Source organism: Ipomoea triloba, chromosome 8 (genome assembly GCF_003576645.1).
Source record: "Ipomoea triloba cultivar NCNSP0323 chromosome 8, ASM357664v1".
NCBI classification, from domain to species: domain Eukaryota; kingdom Viridiplantae; phylum Streptophyta; class Magnoliopsida; order Solanales; family Convolvulaceae; genus Ipomoea; species Ipomoea triloba.
Genome location: NC_044923.1, coordinates 4,635,097 through 4,655,518, shown reverse-complemented (window position 1 = coordinate 4,655,518; position 20,422 = coordinate 4,635,097). Strand labels below are relative to the sequence as shown.

General features: G+C 35.9%; 1 protein-coding gene across 1 annotated transcript; it reads right to left on the bottom strand.

Moving 5' to 3' along the window:
- Positions 1-871: 871 nt before the first annotated feature.
- On the bottom strand, positions 872-10,928 carry LOC116027607 (G-type lectin S-receptor-like serine/threonine-protein kinase At4g27290). Its single transcript, XM_031269312.1, has 7 exons — positions 9,947-10,928; positions 8,136-9,356; positions 7,789-7,988; positions 7,508-7,718; positions 1,492-1,729; positions 1,260-1,413; positions 872-1,177 (listed from the first exon to the last, which is right to left on the bottom strand). The coding sequence occupies exons 1-7, from the start codon at positions 10,926-10,928 to the stop codon at positions 872-874; spliced, it is 3,312 nt and encodes a 1,103-aa protein (XP_031125172.1).
- Between the last annotated feature and the right edge of the window lie 9,494 nt (positions 10,929-20,422).

Sequence of the window (20,422 nt, the reverse complement as noted above, 5' to 3'; positions counted from 1 at the left end):
AATTGGTTGAAGATGGATTATTAAGTTCGAAATTTCAATGCCAGACATATGTAAAGTTTGACCAATAAAGAATTCGATCACCCCAATATGAGTTAAAGAGTTCACACTAGTGACACTACTATCAGCATCTCATGTGACATTATAGTACAGTTGGAAATTGAACCAAATCTTGTTTTTTTGTTTTTTTTTTTTTGTCAAATAAATCCTCAAATAAACTTGTAACAGTGGTGCAATTCATCTTTCAAACTATTAAAAAAAAAGAGAAAAAATCTTCAATTGCAGCTTGATGAGTCCCGTCAATTCCAAAGGGATTTTTCGCCTGTGATCAATAAGAACTCGAAGAAATTGACTTGATGTTGATTTCTTGTTAGGTCAATGAAGTAATCAAGTCATCTCTTTAGCTTTGTATCAATCTCAAAGTGTATCGTCTATCTCTGTAAATTTCTTGATCAATCTTCAAGGAGAATGAGATAACCTTTAAATAGATGAATCTCGTAAAACTCTCAGCGGCTGCAACACTTTGAACAATCTACCCAGCTAATTCAGTCTTCAATCTTTAATAGCTGAGAAGTGAACTAGATCTTGCTATAACAGACCCTAGTTCAAACTCTAACAACTTATCACAAGTACTAAACTAAAAGATGAACAACTACTTTATTCCATAAAACTTTAACAACATAGTGGGGTAAATAATATACTTTCGTAAATCTTTTGAAACATTCACTTTATTAACAATCATCATTGCCATTATATGCTAGAAGAGTATTAGGTTGGGCAATCCTATATATTATGCCATTATAAACAAATATTTAGTATCAAATACAATCCCGAGGTAAATTAAAGTAATAATTCAATTATTAAAGTGTTATTTTTAACGAGGACCGAAATCTGAGATGGTGACTTCATTTATGGAATATGATTTTTCTTCGTCTGGATAAGAACTAGGCTCAATTACCCTTTTCTCAGTGAAGAAACCTGGCTCTTTAGGAATGGGTAATTGGACATCATTAGCTAACATATGAACAATGGAAGACATGCTTGGCCTATCTTCAGGGCAGTGTTGAACACATAACAACCCAACTTGGATTGATCTTAGAACTTGAAGCAAATGATGTGGTTCATCTAGATGTTCTTCCACAAGTTGAATTGATTTACCATCTCTATAAAGCTTCCATGCCTATTATAAAGATGAATTAGTATATCTAGACTACATTTCAAATGTTAATGAATAAATAAATATGCTTTAAAATGAGACGTACATGGCTAAGAAGGTTCTCATAATGATCTTGATGATGAGAAAATCCCCTATTTCTTTTTCCACTCACAATTTCTAATACCAATACACCAAAACTGAACACATCTGATTTAATAGAAAAGATCCCATGTCCTGCATACTCCGGAGACATATAACCACTGTTTTTGAAATTTTAATTTGTCATGTTCGATGATCAAAATGCAAACTAATTAATGCAAAACAAATTGAAATCTTACATCGTTCCAACAATTCGATTTGTGTTTGCCCCCGTCTCCTTTAATCCAATGCTCCTTGCCAAGCCAAAGTCTGATATTTTTGGATTCATGTCAATATCCAACAAAATGTTGCTAGCTTTGAGATCTCTATGAATAATTTTCAGTCGAGAATCTTGGTGCAAATACAAAAGTCCTCTAGCAATTCCGTTGATAATGTTAAAGAGTTTTGGCCAATCAAGAATTAATCTCCTTTGAATATCTGCAAAAAGATTTTTATACAAATTACTTACATTTCTATTTAAAAAGAAAATATAAAATCATCCAAGAAAGTTACTCTCAATTCCAAGCACCTGTTTTTTTTTTTTTGTTAAAATAATGCTATAAAGGAAAATATTCAAAATCCAATTTGATACTTGTTAGCCCAAAAAAAACTGTGTTGTCCAAAATTATTAACAAAATCATTATTTCAATTTTATTAGGATACAAGGAATATGAATAATAGTCAAAGAAGGAAACAAAGAATGAATCCCAAACAAAATGAGACTCATATTCCCAACACCTTAAGGATTAGGACATTAAAAAAGAATGTAAAGCTTCTCGTAAGACCCTTTTAGCTATCCGACCACAAGTTTTGAGTCGGTTCGAATGTGGAGCTTCTCGACTCCTAGAGCTTTAGCTAATCGCAATCCTCCGAGGACAACTTCATACTAAGTTTCATTATTGGAGGTTCTAAACTGATATTCCAAAGCGTAAAACAATCTGAAACCCTCTGGAGTAGTTAACATCACTCCCCCTCCATGGTGTCTTTGACTCGAAACTCCATTAGCGTGCATTTCCTACCAGCCCTCAGACTCGGGAACATTTGAAGAGTAATATTTTGATTCTTGGGTCGTGCATTCGACTATGATGTCGGCCAGCACTTGAGCCTTGATAGCTGGTCGAGGCTGATATTCAATGTCGCATTGAGTCAGCTCTATGGCCCATTTGAGCAGTCGACCGGATGAGGTCGGGTTTCTGAGTACCCCTGTCAAGGGTTGATCTGTCAGCACTCGAATGAGATGAGCCTGAAAGTAGAGAGGCAGCTTTTTGGCAGAGATCACTAACACATATACCACTTTTTCAAGCAGTGAATAACGAACTTCAGCGACCTTTAGGGCTCTACTAATTAACATAACATAGCTTTCAAGGCATCAAAGAAAGGAAGAGATCAATCGACTGACTTCGAGAGGAACGGGCTCAAGGCTGCCGATAGTCCTGTCAGACATTGCAATTCTTTAATGGTCTTAGGTGGTTGCATATCAATAAAGGACCTAACTTTTTCAAGGTTTGGCTCAATCCCTCACCGAGTGACCATATAATATAGAAATTCCCCCTGGACCGTAAAAGCACACTTCTTGGCGTTCAATCTCAAATTATATTCTTCTATAACTCGGAAGCTAGAAGCATGGTCATCCGCATGGCTATCTTCCCTCAAAATCTTTACCAACATGTCATCCACATATGCTGCCATAGATTTTCCCAAGAGGTCTTTAAACAATCGAGACACCATTCTAGTATAGGTCGCACCAGAATTTTTTAGTCCAAACGGCATAACTCGGTAACAGTACACCCCATCCGGGGTCACAAAAGCGGTCTTTTACTCATCAGCCGCGTGCATAAAAATTTGATGATAGCCTCGAAAGGCATCCGTGAAGCTCAACAAAGCACACCCGACCGTTTCGTCTACCATCTGATCGATTCTAGGAAAAGGGAACAGGTCTTTGGGGCAGGCTTTGTTTAAATCGGTGTAGTCGACACACATTCTCCAAGCTGGTGGTTTTGGGACCAGCACCACATTTGCTAACCACTTAGGATATTTGACCTCTCGAATGTGCCTAGTAGCCAATAGAGCGTCGATCTCCTTCTTTACGAATTCTTTTCGGTCAGTTGAGGGGTGTCTCTTCTTTTGGACGACTAGCTTGTAAGTTGGATCCACAGCCAATCGATGAGGAATTATATATCGGTCCACTCCTGGCATATCCTCGGGTCCCCACGCAAAGATAGCCCTGTATTTCCTCAAAACTTGCACAATCGACTCTTTAACGGCCTCGGGCAGACCTTTTCTAATCCTCTCTCGTCTTTCAGGGTGGGTTGGATCAATTTCTACCTCCTCCAACTCAACAGCCGGCTCAGGTCGTTCTAGTATTCACTCCTTCACATCCTCCTTCTTAGTGATAGTGTGAACTCGGAGATCTGGCTTTCCCATTTCGCGACATGATTGCAAGTAACAATCGTGTGGGACCTTCTGATCACACCGCAAAACTCCGACCCCACTCGGCATTCGGAACTTCATGCACATATGTTGCAAGGAGATGAGAGCCCCCAAATCTTCTAGACGCACCCTCCCCAAGATCACGTTATGGGAGCATTCCAGCTGGACGACTATAAACTCCATCTCCATAGCCTTGACATTAGGATATGTGCCTAACTCAACTAATAGCCTTATAGAGCCGGATAAGCCTTCCGGCTCTATTGAGTCACCCGTGAGTCCCGCCAGAGGGGTCTTAACAGGTTTTAAGGCATCTCTTACCAATCCCAGCTTATTGAAGGTGTCTAAGTACAAGACATTGACACTACTACCCGTACCCACCAGCACCTGTCGGACAAATGTGTTGGCTATGTCCATAGCTATAACTAAAGCATCTCGATGAGGACCGGCCCCCAAGGGTAGGTCTTCATCTGTAAAAGTAATGGGTTCACGACATACCTTTTTTATGCTGATCTCCCGCCTATACACTGCTCCGACATAAAGTTGTCGAGCCCAAGCTTTTCTCGACCTAGTCGAGTCTCCTTCCTCTGGCCTTCCTATGATCATATGAATCACATTCTTGTGCTTCTAGTTGACATCTTCTTCCTCTAAGACAGATTGTTTTCCTTTATTGTGGTTACCCTCCTCAGATTGGTTCGGGTTTCCATGCTGTCACGGCAAGTGCGTACGCCATTGGTTGGAAGAGGGCGGCGCACTCATTTGTATAATCGTCTCCATTTCCTACTTCACGAATACACACTCCTTGGTTGAGTGAGTGGTCGAACGATGTAATCGACAATATTTGCCGATTCCCGACCCTTGGCCCAACGTCTCAGGCTGATCTTCCAGTCGCAACTCGGGCGGTGGAGGCAAAGTCTGGACCTCTTGAATCACTGGTGGTTGCTGGCGAAACGGCGGGACACTCGATTTTTCAAGGTTCCGGCAGGCTTTTGGTCGGCCCAGCCAACTCTTATCGAACCTTCTCGCTCGAGGTTCCTCAACATGGGGCTTCTTGGGTCGAGACGATCCTTCCTATATTCTTTTCTGCTTGACCGCATCCTCTATATCAGCATGCTGATTGGCTCTTTTGATTGCATTGGCGTAGGAGGTACATGAAATTCTTCTTGGGTCACAGGTTAGCAACATAGTTAGTCAGAAAGAGCTCTGCCAATTCCTCAAAGTTGCTCACCGAATGGTCAGGTAAGCCCATGCACCACCTTTGAGATGCTCCGGTTAGCGTGGTAAGGAAGACCTTGCACATCAAAGGCTCTTCTGCTCCGAGTATCTGCATCTGAGCCTGGAAGCTTATCAGGTGCTCTTTAGGATCGCTCATCCCGTCGTAGATCAAATTCTCAGGCAACTTCAATTTTTACGAAGTCTATTAAGTCATTATCTCGTGAGAAAAAGGGTAAGACTTTAAAAAGGTCCAAGTACCAGTCTTTTTTCCCTCCACCTTGTCTTTCAAATCTTGGAGCTCTTTAGCCAACGCAGCAACCTCAACTGGCACTCGTCCACGACCAGCTGGCGATTCTCCGCTACTCTCATGAACGGAGAGCTCTTCCACTTGTCTTTGAACCTCACCATACCTCCGCTCGCGCCTATTTCTAGACTCATTCGAAGTGTTTTCTCTGCATGATCCGCGCACATCAGGGTTTCTAGCACCTGGTTTACCCCGATTGCCTAGCCTATCCAAGGCAGACCGACGTGCATCCTTTGACCCGGACCTTGATTGGGCCGGAGGTCAACGAGAAGCTGCTGACCTTTCAGGTTCCTCCGGTCGAATAGACCGGGATTGCTGCGCCTAGCGCCTTTAGGGCCCTTGAAATGGGACCGGAACCGCACCTCCCACTGGAACTTTCATCCCTCGGGCGACCAACTCTCACTCATACAATTCCGCCACGATTTATCACATCTACGATACCTGGCACAGCCTACGTAGGTGGCAGAGGGGGTGGAGGTACCTCCGCAGCTCGGCCCTCTTCGACCACTGGGGTTGCCATCCCTAACTTATCTTCACCATTCTCAGTTAGTTAGATCCACACTACATCTTGTATCGATCCCCACAGACGGCGCTAATGTTAGTTTTATCAATCACGGATAGTGGATCGGCAGGCCAACACAACCAAAAATTTGTTTAAGTGCTTGAACAAAATTTGAGCAGCGTTTAGGCTCTCTTGTATTATGAATTGCTTAACCTTTTTCAAGGTTCTACACCTCTATTTATACAAATGAGGAGGGGTTAATTCTCCTTTGGAAACCCTAAACTACCATTAATGCTTGAGATTTCTTTCCTTATTACATTTGGAAGCGCTTCCTAAACTACTTTGGCCTACTTCCTTATTACACCCAAAGGATCCGCGCTTGATTCTCGCCTTCTTAGGAAACTTCTTATTCTGCTTCATTCCAGCTCTCCGTGACTCCGACCGCTTGATCAGTCTAACTCTTACCGACTCATCGTTGGTTGGTCCGTGTGTACCTCCTATCGAGACTCGGTCATGCCGCCGACCGAGTCCGGCCGCTTCTACTTCGACTTCTTTGGCCTTGTATTCTTCTTCATGCCACTCCCTCCGTTCGTCTTTCCCTATGACTCAATCTCGAAGGAGACCAGAACTTGGCTCCTTCGCTTGACTCTCGTAGATCGAGTCTTGTTGTGTTCTTGAGGTTCTCACTTAATTGCAAAGAAACATCCTAATTTGCATCGCCAACCAGCCATTAACCGATCGATGCCCGGTCGTCGACTAACCACCTTGCTTTCCTCATGTAATCTTTTCCATTCACTCACTTCCACCTGCCAACCGACTCTTGATCAATCGGCTTGCCCTTCGCTCTGGCTAACCCTTCTTTTAACCTTATCTTGCGTCTGCCCTTGCCTCCTGCTGATTTAGGTCGGCTACTTTCTGCTTCCGAGCATTAGACCCCGACCCTTGGGTCTATCCCCCGTCACAATGAATGTGAAGAATAGTCAAAGAAGGAAACAAAGAATGAATCCTAGATAAAATGAGACTAATATTCCAACACCTCAAGGATATATTCCAACTGCTCATATATTTCCTCATATATTGTCTTGGGTGTTCTGTGTATTGAGAGAAAAGCATACGAGATACCTATACTGTTCTAAGTTCATTTAGGAGTAGTACGAAAGGTGTATGTTACAATATGAAGATTGAGTTTATTGTGTAAAAGTGTCTCCAACCTTTGTACTTTAAATTGTGCTCATAGTGAATTAGACTTTTCTCTTAATACGAGAACTGCACTGTAGATTAGAGAATTCCCGAACTGCATTAAAAGCCTTTGGCCCTGCTTGGTAAAATAGTTAGTCAATCAATCAATTTTGGCTTATTTGACCACTATTAGCTAATTTGACTTGGTTAAAAAAAAACAATATAAGTGTTTGATTAATCAACTTTTTGTAACTCCAAAATGCTAAAATTCAAAAAGTTGCTTTGTTACAAAAATGCTAAAATTCAAAAAGTTGTTCAAAACAACTTTTTCAATTAGCTTTTTGAGAAAAGAAATTATACCAAACAACTACAGCTAATTTACCAAACACTTTTCTACAATTAGCTAATGTTATCAACTAGTTATACCTTCTAACCCGATCAGCCAACAGTCATTTACCAAACAGGGCTTTTGTGTTACCACTACTGTTCTAAAATCACTAATATACGATGCTCACAAATTTTCAACATTGATGAAGTGACCAAATGTATAAATAGACTTTATTAAAACTTAGATGGGAATATCATATACCAAATATATATGAGTCAAGGCTTTTGTTTGGCATATATTCATAGATCAACATCTTTTCATCTCCTTGAATGCACCATCCTAGAAGCTTCACAAGATTCCTATGTTGAAGTTTGGCAATAGAATTGACTTCATTTTTAAATTCTCCAAGCCCTTGTTTAGATGTCTTCGAAAGTCGCTTTACAGCTATTTCCTTTCCATCATCTAGAACACCCTGTAAATGGAATATTTAGGCTATAGAAAGTGATGAATATAATTTTGTATAATAATATTATATAAATTACCTTGTAAACAGGTCCATATCCTCCCTCTCCAATCTTGTTTTCTAGTAAAAAGTTATTAGTAGCTCTAGTGATTGTCAATACTTCAAATAATGTTTGAACTTCTTCCCATTTCAAATTTAAATGGATCTTCTTCTTTTTTCGTCGATACAATATTATGATCAGAGTCGAGGTGAAGCTCAGCACCAGAATTCCACCCAATGCTAATAAACTCAATTTTATAATTTTAAATTTCTTGCCCTTTGATCTTGATGGATAATCTACCAAAAAGAGAGAGAGAGAGTGAATGAAAAGGGGACGCATGATATTAGTTTAGCTGAATATCCATATATAATATAATAAATTGTTACCTGAATCAAAAGAAGCCATCCTTATGTAAAGATCTTGCCCGTCCTCAGGTATGACTACCACTCTAATGTCGATCAAATCATCAAACCAAAGCAAGCACCCATTTTCTCCGTTGCTTATAATTAGAGTTGAATAAGCCATGCAAGACAAATTGTTGAAGCAAGCATGATTGCACTCTTGAAGGGTCATATTCTTATGGAATGTTGAAACATTTGTATCTGGCAATTTAAGACCGGAGTATCTCTTGAATCCATCTGAGGATGAATTCAGAGATGTCCTTCGAACACACCCCCCTGAAAAATCTGAACTTCCCCACACTACTGGATCTCTAGGCACAAATTTATCCAGGCATCCACAAACAGGGTTTTTATTACTGTCACAATTCCCATAGGGCCCACATATTCTATATTTGTCACAACCATCTATTGGTACAAGAGGGAGACTGTTCCATTTACCTGTCCCATTTTCCCCTATATCCAATTGTAAAGTCCCTGTGGTTGTGAGGACGAACCTGATTAATTTTGAGGTATTAAAAAACTCCCTTGACATAACCTCAGTTGTGTTAATGTTTACAGAAACTTGAACAAACAGACCCCATTTTTCCAAATCTCTCCAGTTCAAACCGTTCCATGGACCGGATCGATACATTTTGTTTCTACCCTTCCAGAACACAACTTGTGGAAACCCTGTAGGATCAAGGGTCATCCTATATTGCCCTGAACTTGGATCAGTTTCTGTGTTCCATGCTGACAGACTACTCTCTAGACCAGTAACAAAATTCTTTCCAAGACTCGTGCCTTGCAATAGAGTATCTGTAGGATGGTCAAAACTTTGCCACAGAAAATTCTCATCAGCATTTGCATCCATCACCACCAGATTCCCAGAATCCAGTAATTTTGCAACAGTGTTCTCAACTGACCCGGAAGTGTTGTTAGTACGCCAGATTTCAGAACCGTTGCCATCAACTAGAGCTAGCCGGCCTGGACTGTTGATCTGCAAGGCTACTGATGATGTATTAGTGAGGGGAGTATCTCTGTTGGCAACCCAAACTACAATGCGAATAGACATTTGCTTGAACCATATGCCAACATAGATATTGTGAGAAGAATTGGTAGGGCTAAAAAAACCCATCTCAAAGATTCCACCAGAAGAAACAATGGTGTCACCATATTTGAGGAATTGAGTGGAGCTAATGGTATCTCTTGCAACTGACATCTTATGAACTGAAAATGAGAGCGCTATTAAAAGTAGAAGAGTTCTCATTGAGAAAAGCTTCCTAATCTGCTAGCTAGCTTTTCTTCTTCTTCTTCAATTCTTATGTTTGCTTCAATCTGCTGGAATTTCTTTCTTTGTATTCATTTTTTTTAGTATAATCAAAGAATTAGTCTACTATTGCTTTTTTTTTTTTTAATTCATTCGGTATCTTTGTTTAGATTTGACAGGCCGGCAGGCCGCCTATATATATATATATATATATATATATATATATATATAATTGTAATTTATGCCCCTCCATAATATGGTAGTTATTAATGTCACCCCTGAATTATTAATTGTGTAAATGTGTCTCTCAATTTTTAAAAGTACATATATTGTCCTCCCGTAGTATAAATGTTGCCCCTCAATTTTCAAAACGGTACACATATTGCCCTTCCCGTACCTAATAATTCATGGATGACATTGATACTTGACATATTATGGAGGGGCATAAATTACAATTTTTCATATATATATATATATATATATNGATTGCACTCTTGAAGGGTCATATTCTTATGGAATGTTGAAACATTTGTATCTGGCAATTTAAGACCGGAGTATCTCTTGAATCCATCTGAGGATGAATTCAGAGATGTCCTTCGAACACACCCCCCTGAAAAATCTGAACTTCCCCACACTACTGGATCTCTAGGCACAAATTTATCCAGGCATCCACAAACAGGGTTTTTATTACTGTCACAATTCCCATAGGGCCCACATATTCTATATTTGTCACAACCATCTATTGGTACAAGAGGGAGACTGTTCCATTTACCTGTCCCATTTTCCCCTATATCCAATTGTAAAGTCCCTGTGGTTGTGAGGACGAACCTGATTAATTTTGAGGTATTAAAAAACTCCCTTGACATAACCTCAGTTGTGTTAATGTTTACAGAAACTTGAACAAACAGACCCCATTTTTCCAAATCTCTCCAGTTCAAACCGTTCCATGGACCGGATCGATACATTTTGTTTCTACCCTTCCAGAACACAACTTGTGGAAACCCTGTAGGATCAAGGGTCATCCTATATTGCCCTGAACTTGGATCAGTTTCTGTGTTCCATGCTGACAGACTACTCTCTAGACCAGTAACAAAATTCTTTCCAAGACTCGTGCCTTGCAATAGAGTATCTGTAGGATGGTCAAAACTTTGCCACAGAAAATTCTCATCAGCATTTGCATCCATCACCACCAGATTCCCAGAATCCAGTAATTTTGCAACAGTGTTCTCAACTGACCCGGAAGTGTTGTTAGTACGCCAGATTTCAGAACCGTTGCCATCAACTAGAGCTAGCCGGCCTGGACTGTTGATCTGCAAGGCTACTGATGATGTATTAGTGAGGGGAGTATCTCTGTTGGCAACCCAAACTACAATGCGAATAGACATTTGCTTGAACCATATGCCAACATAGATATTGTGAGAAGAATTGGTAGGGCTAAAAAAACCCATCTCAAAGATTCCACCAGAAGAAACAATGGTGTCACCATATTTGAGGAATTGAGTGGAGCTAATGGTATCTCTTGCAACTGACATCTTATGAACTGAAAATGAGAGCGCTATTAAAAGTAGAAGAGTTCTCATTGAGAAAAGCTTCCTAATCTGCTAGCTAGCTTTTCTTCTTCTTCTTCAATTCTTATGTTTGCTTCAATCTGCTGGAATTTCTTTCTTTGTATTCATTTTTTTTAGTATAATCAAAGAATTAGTCTACTATTGCTTTTTTTTTTTTTAATTCATTCGGTATCTTTGTTTAGATTTGACAGGCCGGCAGGCCGCCTATATATATATATATATATATATATATATATATATATAATTGTAATTTATGCCCCTCCATAATATGGTAGTTATTAATGTCACCCCTGAATTATTAATTGTGTAAATGTGTCTCTCAATTTTTAAAAGTACATATATTGTCCTCCCGTAGTATAAATGTTGCCCCTCAATTTTCAAAACGGTACACATATTGCCCTTCCCGTACCTAATAATTCATGGATGACATTGATACTTGACATATTATGGAGGGGCATAAATTACAATTTTTTATATATATATATATATACTATAGTATATATATATATATTATATTGGTCACACTTGTGTGAGACGGGTCGGGTCGGGTCAAATCACCATGCAAATGTCATACTTATATGCTCAAATATAACACTAATCAAGAATACAATTTTTGTTACTTATAAGAGAAAAAGTAATACATTTTTCATAATAAGTAATGTTGACAAGTGCCCCTTACTTATAAGGGCAAATATAATACTTTTGAGGAAAAAAGTAATACTTTTAAATCGAAATGTAAAAGTATTGTATTTTCCATTAAAAGTATTACATTTACCCTTATAAGTAACAAAAATTTTATTCCTGATTAGTGTTACATTTGAGCATATAAGTATGACATTTGTGCATATAAGTGTTACATTTGTGACACCTCTCATGGTGAGACGGTCTCACACAAGTTTTGCCATATATATATATAGATGAACTTTAAAAATATTGTTTAATGTTTTAATTTAAAATTTAAATTAGTTATTATGTAATAAGGTATTGTAATTATTTTTATAGAGTACAGTAAAACTTAACAAAGCTACAAACTAACAACTTAAGAACAACGAAAAAAAAAGGTCGGGTGGTGGGGGCCACCTAGCCTGAGGGCCAGCAAAACCTAAGCCCGCCAAAGAACGTGCTTTTTGGCCAGTCCTGTCGGTCTAGCGGGCTTAAGCCCGACCCAGCTTGTTTTGACATCTTTATGTACATGCAGTTAGCAAATTATATACCTTTTAATAAATTATGTGTCTATTATAATTAATATATTATGTACCTTCAATTTATTTACATGCATATAATTTGTGAACTGAAGGTACAAAATTATACTCCCTCGTCCCCATTTTATGTGTCGGGTTCGGTTAACGAGGCTTGACTGAAGTTATTTTTAATTCAATTTTTCATAATATTAAGTTTAGTATTAATATACAAAATTTATATATTTAGAAACTACATTAAAAGTACTATAAAACACAAAAAAATCAAATTTAAAAATAAGTCTAAAATAATAAAGAAAATAAACAAAGAAGAAAGAGTTGATTTGACCAATGAATAGTAAGTAGAACAGATAAAATGGGACAGATGGAGTATATAATTAAAAAAGAAAAACTCCCACATATACTTTGACCTCTATTTGTTGATTTTGTAGAGAATCAATACTTATATTGTGCACTATGGTCCACGTAACACCTCTAATATATGTTCATTTTTGATATACTATTGATATTTACTTTGTTTGAAGGTACCTGGAAGCCATATTATTTTACATTAATTACTTGGAATTTTCATTAATTTCGTTGACCATGAATAGTGTATGAGGTAGAGTAATTGGTCCAGCTTGCATGTTTTTCTTGAACATCACCCATCAGTCACTCTCGAGTTCATAGGGACAACAACTATATTTTACCAAATTATTCACCACAAAGTCTTTGGTCTCTGACTCTTTGTCATCTAAGGACTAGCAACAGGTCATTCAATATAATATAATTCATCTAAGGACTAGCAACAGGTGATTGAACTAATTAACGTTTTAGTCAATTACCAGTCTACCAAATGCGCTTGTAAGGTTGTTGAAGAGGAGGAGATAATATATGTTTTGTTGGAAATCAACCATAATTGGAATTAAAAAAACATAGGAAAATTGGTGAGATACAAGAATCATAACACTTCATGCATATATTGTATATACTTATTTATAAATTTTTTATCACCATGTATAAGCAACCTAGATCTCAAATAAAATTGGTAAGATATATCTTCTGAAATTTTTGGGATGTTGCATTCAAGGAGAAGAAAATATATTGGTTTATCGGACTGCATACTCTTTTGGAATTGTCGCACAGACAACTCAGTTGATTTCTGGATAGTAAATTGTATATTAAGGCACATGATCAAGTCCTACTAGCCTAATATGAGAGTTACACCGAATGTAGGACAAGAGTTTGAATCCAGGGAAAACTTTTATTTTCCACTAATGAAAATACTGCTACCACTCAAATTCTACTCCNAATAAGTAATGTTGACAAGTGCCCCTTACTTATAAGGGCAAATATAATACTTTTGAGGAAAAAAGTAATACTTTTAAATCGAAATGTAAAAGTATTGTATTTTCCATTAAAAGTATTACATTTACCCTTATAAGTAACAAAAATTTTATTCCTGATTAGTGTTACATTTGAGCATATAAGTATGACATTTGTGCATATAAGTGTTACATTTGTGACACCTCTCATGGTGAGACGGTCTCACACAAGTTTTGCCATATATATATATAGATGAACTTTAAAAATATTGTTTAATGTTTTAATTTAAAATTTAAATTAGTTATTATGTAATAAGGTATTGTAATTATTTTTATAGAGTACAGTAAAACTTAACAAAGCTACAAACTAACAACTTAAGAACAACGAAAAAAAAAGGTCGGGTGGTGGGGGCCACCTAGCCTGAGGGCCAGCAAAACCTAAGCCCGCCAAAGAACGTGCTTTTTGGCCAGTCCTGTCGGTCTAGCGGGCTTAAGCCCGACCCAGCTTGTTTTGACATCTTTATGTACATGCAGTTAGCAAATTATATACCTTTTAATAAATTATGTGTCTATTATAATTAATATATTATGTACCTTCAATTTATTTACATGCATATAATTTGTGAACTGAAGGTACAAAATTATACTCCCTCGTCCCCATTTTATGTGTCGGGTTCGGTTAACGAGGCTTGACTGAAGTTATTTTTAATTCAATTTTTCATAATATTAAGTTTAGTATTAATATACAAAATTTATATATTTAGAAACTACATTAAAAGTACTATAAAACACAAAAAAATCAAATTTAAAAATAAGTCTAAAATAATAAAGAAAATAAACAAAGAAGAAAGAGTTGATTTGACCAATGAATAGTAAGTAGAACAGATAAAATGGGACAGATGGAGTATATAATTAAAAAAGAAAAACTCCCACATATACTTTGACCTCTATTTGTTGATTTTGTAGAGAATCAATACTTATATTGTGCACTATGGTCCACGTAACACCTCTAATATATGTTCATTTTTGATATACTATTGATATTTACTTTGTTTGAAGGTACCTGGAAGCCATATTATTTTACATTAATTACTTGGAATTTTCATTAATTTCGTTGACCATGAATAGTGTATGAGGTAGAGTAATTGGTCCAGCTTGCATGTTTTTCTTGAACATCACCCATCAGTCACTCTCGAGTTCATAGGGACAACAACTATATTTTACCAAATTATTCACCACAAAGTCTTTGGTCTCTGACTCTTTGTCATCTAAGGACTAGCAACAGGTCATTCAATATAATATAATTCATCTAAGGACTAGCAACAGGTGATTGAACTAATTAACGTTTTAGTCAATTACCAGTCTACCAAATGCGCTTGTAAGGTTGTTGAAGAGGAGGAGATAATATATGTTTTGTTGGAAATCAACCATAATTGGAATTAAAAAAACATAGGAAAATTGGTGAGATACAAGAATCATAACACTTCATGCATATATTGTATATACTTATTTATAAATTTTTTATCACCATGTATAAGCAACCTAGATCTCAAATAAAATTGGTAAGATATATCTTCTGAAATTTTTGGGATGTTGCATTCAAGGAGAAGAAAATATATTGGTTTATCGGACTGCATACTCTTTTGGAATTGTCGCACAGACAACTCAGTTGATTTCTGGATAGTAAATTGTATATTAAGGCACATGATCAAGTCCTACTAGCCTAATATGAGAGTTACACCGAATGTAGGACAAGAGTTTGAATCCAGGGAAAACTTTTATTTTCCACTAATGAAAATACTGCTACCACTCAAATTCTACTCCAACTTTCACTTCCTCTCATTAAATTTTGAAGATAACGAATCATTAATTGTCACATCATGGAGTAAAAGTGATGGAGTGAAAATAATGACTACATATCTACATGTAGTAGAACTAGAAATAGGATATGAACCCACAACGATTAGACATGCTATTTTAATTACCTTAATTTCTTTGATTTCATTGTCTTTGAATAGTCTGTGTGTATGGTTGACTAATTAGCCTCGATCTTAATCTATAAGCAATAGATTTTCTTCAAGAAAAGGAAACAAAAAATGTAATTGACCAAGTATGAGGTAGCCTCTTTTTCAAAACAAAACAAAACAAAAAAAAAAAAAGAAGTGACCAAAATAAATTGACCAAGAATTAATTATATTTATAATAGTGTTGCAAAAATCATGCCTAGGTGTAGATCGGCCGCCTAAATTATCACCGCAATCAGTGGTTTAGGCAGCCGGCCACATAGGTGTCGACCGCGTAGGCCGCCGAGTCGGTTGATTATCAATTGTTTCTCTCCCTTTTTAAAATGGATTATTTCGTTCAAAACGACATTGAAAAAGAGGAAAATGACATAAAATGAAGAAGAGAAAAATGAATATTTATGATTGAATCACCCAAAAAAATGTGAATGAGAACACACAAATCAATGAAGAGGAAAATGAACGAAAAATGAAGAAGAGGAAGATGAAGAATTATGATTGGGATCACCAAAAAAGCAAATAAAATCATGATAAAAAAGACAAAAAGAACACACAGATCGAATTCCAATGTGGGATAAGAGTTTGAATTCAGGGAAAGCTTTCATTTTCCACAAAATAGGATATGAACCCAAAACGATTGAACATGCTATTTTACCTTAAATAGGATACTTTTTTTAAAAAAAATTCTTTGATTTCATTGTCTTTGAATAGTCTGTGTGTATGGTTGACTAATTAGCCTCGATCTCAATCTATAAGCAATAGATTTTCTTCAAGAAAAGCCGCAAATTATACTGTTAAAAATGATACTGCAGTTGTGTTGAAAGGGAACTGCAGTTGCGCGGAACAAAGGTCGTTTCATCCGTTCAACACACGGATGAAAAACTTAAAGTTGATCTTGAAAAACTTAAAGTTGATCTAATTGAAAGAAAAAAAAATATTTATAAATATCACATAAATAGAGAAGATATGTGATTTATAATGCGTTTTTTATTCGAACTATTTCATCTAATTAATAATGTTTCATATTTTGTCATTAATATTTTCAATGCATTTAGAAGTGTTTTAATTTTTCACTCCTATATATAGCCAATAACATTTCTGGCTTTGCCCCCAATAATATTCACTTAGAAATGTGATACTCCGTATTTATTTAACGGTTACGTACTTACATTGTTATATCTCATATATAATATATTTGTATTATCTTATACTCCGTATGATTATATGATGTAAATAATAAAATGAGTTTGATATTACGTTAAGTACCTTATAGTCTAATAACATCACAAGGAAACTAAGGTTCTATGTTCGAGTTCCACACCAATAAGAGCTATGATATACTTTATGGGCTTAGACGGGAAAGGAGTGTCAGCTTAGCTCTTTGTCTTGAGGATAATGAAAGGAAATTAAGAAAAGGGAGTCCATTATGGTCTGTGCCACTTCCTTCTCCACTTCTCCTACAATTAATGGGGAAATTATGGTGATGACTACTTGTAGGGTCGGCAGCCAAAAAAGAAGGTCAATTTAATCTCTCTACTTTTTTTTATTTAATAACCAAAGTATTCCAGTTTTGTGTAATTCCTGAACCCCATGAATCCACCTTAAGATTGGTAACATCAAACTCTTCCGTAATTAGTTGGAAAGATAAGAAGAGTGAACTTTAATTGTAATTCGTTTGGAGTCGTTGGTGGACTGGTGGATTTAGACAATTATACCTCGCAATTATAGACATGACCCGTTAACATGATCGAATACGAAAATAATGGGTAGATTAATATTTAGCCTTAACATATCTCAGGTCGGTCGTTAACAGGTTGACTAGTTATGTTTGGTATCTTAAATGGTTAACCCGTTAAACATATTAAGAACCCGTTTAACCCGTTAATATTGTTGTATTAACCCGTTACACAAACCTGTTTATAACGCGCTAAGAATCATGGTCATAACTCATAAATGAGATTACAAAAAATATCATGAACATGACTAAGGATGAATTTACTACATTAGTCCAATATCCTACACCAATTATTGATTTCAACAATCTGAAATTTAAATTTTTATTGTGTTCAATTTTATTATAAAAACTAGAATGTACTTCTTTAATAAACCGTTGTCTTTGAAGTGTTGTCTATTCAAATGTGTTTAAAGACAACACACAAACGACAACTGTTAAATAAAACGGTTGTCTTTTTTAAGAAAATAAACGCGCAAAGACAACGGTTTTAAAAAATCGTTGTCTTTGTAGTGTTGTGTATTCAAGTGCACTTACGACAACACACCAACGACAACGGTTACATAAAACTGTTGTCGTTTATTTAAAAAAATGCACATAGACAACGGTTTTAAAAAACCGTTGTCTTTGCGGTGTTGTCGTTTGACAAAATGCACAAAGACAACACACTAAAGATAACGGTTCAGTAAAAACCGTTGTCTTTGATAAAAGTGTTGCGTCAAAGACCACGGTTTTGTCCAAAACTGTTGTCTTTTACACAAAAGACAACACTTTTGTCAAAAACTGTTGTCGTTTTAGTGTTGTCTATGTGCATTTTTCTTGTAGTGGATATTGTGCTAGTTCAATGCATGAATTGAAGTCGCTATATAACTTGAGATAAATTCAATTTTCTCTCTGTGGTTGTTTTTCTCTACCAATTTGGCAATTTGGCCTACAGTGACTGGTGTTTTTTCTCTACCAATTTGCTATCCTACAGTGACTAAATATTGAATTGGTTGAAGATGGATTAATAAGTTCGAAATTTCAATGCCAGACATATGTAAAGTTTGACGAATAAAGAATTCGATCACCCCAATATGAGTTAAAGAGTTCACACTAGTGACACACTACTATCAGCATCTCATGTGACATTATATAGTACAGTAGGAAATTGAACGAAATCTTGGTTTTTTGTCAAATAAATCCTCAAATAAATTTGTAACAGTAGTGCAATTCATCTTTCAAACTATAAAAAATAAAATAAAATAAAATAAAAAGAAGAATGAATTCAACTTTTGATGGTTTTACGGGACCGAATTCACCATGTGTATGGATGTACCAAATGGGGTAAGAAAATAGTAATTTATTACCCAAGGCACTATTTGTACAATACCTGAGATAATGAACTAAAAATTAAAAAAATAATAAAGATTATAGCACAAGCAATGGACAAGACCCTGGTCTTTGTGTTGAATGTCATATGGGGTCCTTCGAGTATAGTGGTTTTGTCACATTTAGTTGAAGGACCATCCGTGATCAAAACTTGATAGTTGAAGGATCACAACTGGTCAAAATTTGATAGTTGAAGGACTAGTTAACTTGGACCACACATAGTAACAATTTGAAAGTCGAAAGGCCACCTGTGATCAATTTGAAAATTTAGGAGTAAGTGTAGGAAAACTACTATACTCAGAGGACCCCATAAGACATTAATTCTAAAATTATAATATAAGTAATTACTATTAATAGAAGTCAATAAATTTTGTAAGAATATATTCAATTTAGAATTTCAATATAAGGCAAAAACTTGTATGAGACCGTCTCACCATGAGACGGGTTGGGACAAGGTGCAAATGTAACACTTATATGCACAAATGTAACACTTATATGCTCAAATGTAATACTAATCAGGAATAAAAATTTTGTTACTTATAAGGGTAAATGTAATACATTTAATGGAAAATACAACACTTTTACATTTCGATTTAAAAGTATTACTTTTTTCTCAAAAGTATTATATTTGCCCTTATAAGTAAGGGGCACTTGTTAACATTACTTATTATAAAAAATGTATTACTTTTTCTCTTATAAGTATAAAAAATTGTATTCTTGATTAATGTTATATTTGAGCATATAAATATATATGACATTTACACATATAAGTATGATTTTTGCATGGTTCTAGCTTTGACCCGGCCCGACCCGTCTCACGAATAAGGATCCGTGAGACGGTCCCACACAAGTGTGACTCTTAATATAATAACTTTTCTAAACTATAAAAAAAAAAAAAAAAAAAAAAAAGTCTAAAAGTCGTTAAAAATCTAAAAATGTTTTTTTTCTTTTTAAGAACAAAAATCTAAAAATGTTTGTGGTATAAAATTTTTATAAACCCCTTAAGAATGTACAAAAGTTTGAAAAGATTATATTAACAGAAGTCAAATAGTGGCATGTCAAGACCGCAGTGCAAGATTGTGACATAGCATATTCCCAACTCTCACCTGCAAATGGCAATTGCAGGGAGTCATGGTCTCTGTCATCATCCAAGGACTAGCAATATAGGAGATTGAATTAAATCTCTCAACAGTAAATTTGGTGTGAGAACGTCTCACATATGATATGAAATACTTTTTAGTTGAAATATAATATTTTTACGCATTAATAAAAAAATAAAAAATAAAACAAACTTTACATTTTAACTAAAACAGACAGTCTTGCACCAAGCTTATTCCTTTCTCAAATCTATAAACAATAAATTGTAATCAAGAAAACAATAAATTTTAGTTTTTCTTTATGGGGCTATTTCTTCACTAGCAACTTGTTCGTCAACATCAAACACCGGTGGGCGGTAGTTGATGAATTAATGAGTAATTATCTTGTTGAACCAATACAATATATATTTTGATAGGTCCATCATAGTTATTGGGCAGAGGTTTAGAACGTTGAGTCCAAATCCTACAATAGAAACATAGTTTTAAAACTGTTATACAAGTATAAAAAAATAAAGTTGTATCGCATTTATTATTAGTTATAACTTTTAGCACAGTAAAGAAACATGCAATCCTAATAATTGATATCTGACCAGGTCCCTAGATTGGATTATTATATTCTCTGGTATTTGATAGGTGTGTAGTAGACTTGTCAAAAAAGCATTAACTATCATTCAACTGCTACTTGCCCATGATGCTTGAAATGTGTTGTTAATTAACAACTTTTTAATGAATAT

Coding starts and splice junctions, on each gene's coding strand:
- LOC116027607 (XM_031269312.1), bottom strand. CDS start 10,928: ATGTCAGTTGCAAGAGATACCATTAGCTCCACTCAATTCCTCAAATAT. Junction 7,989..8,135: donor GATGGCTTCTTTTGATTCAG/GTAACAATTTAT, acceptor TGAGTTTATTAG/CATTGGGTGGAATTCTGGTG. Junction 7,719..7,788: donor GATATGGACCTGTTTACAAG/GTAATTTATATA, acceptor TTCCATTTACAG/GGTGTTCTAGATGATGGAAA.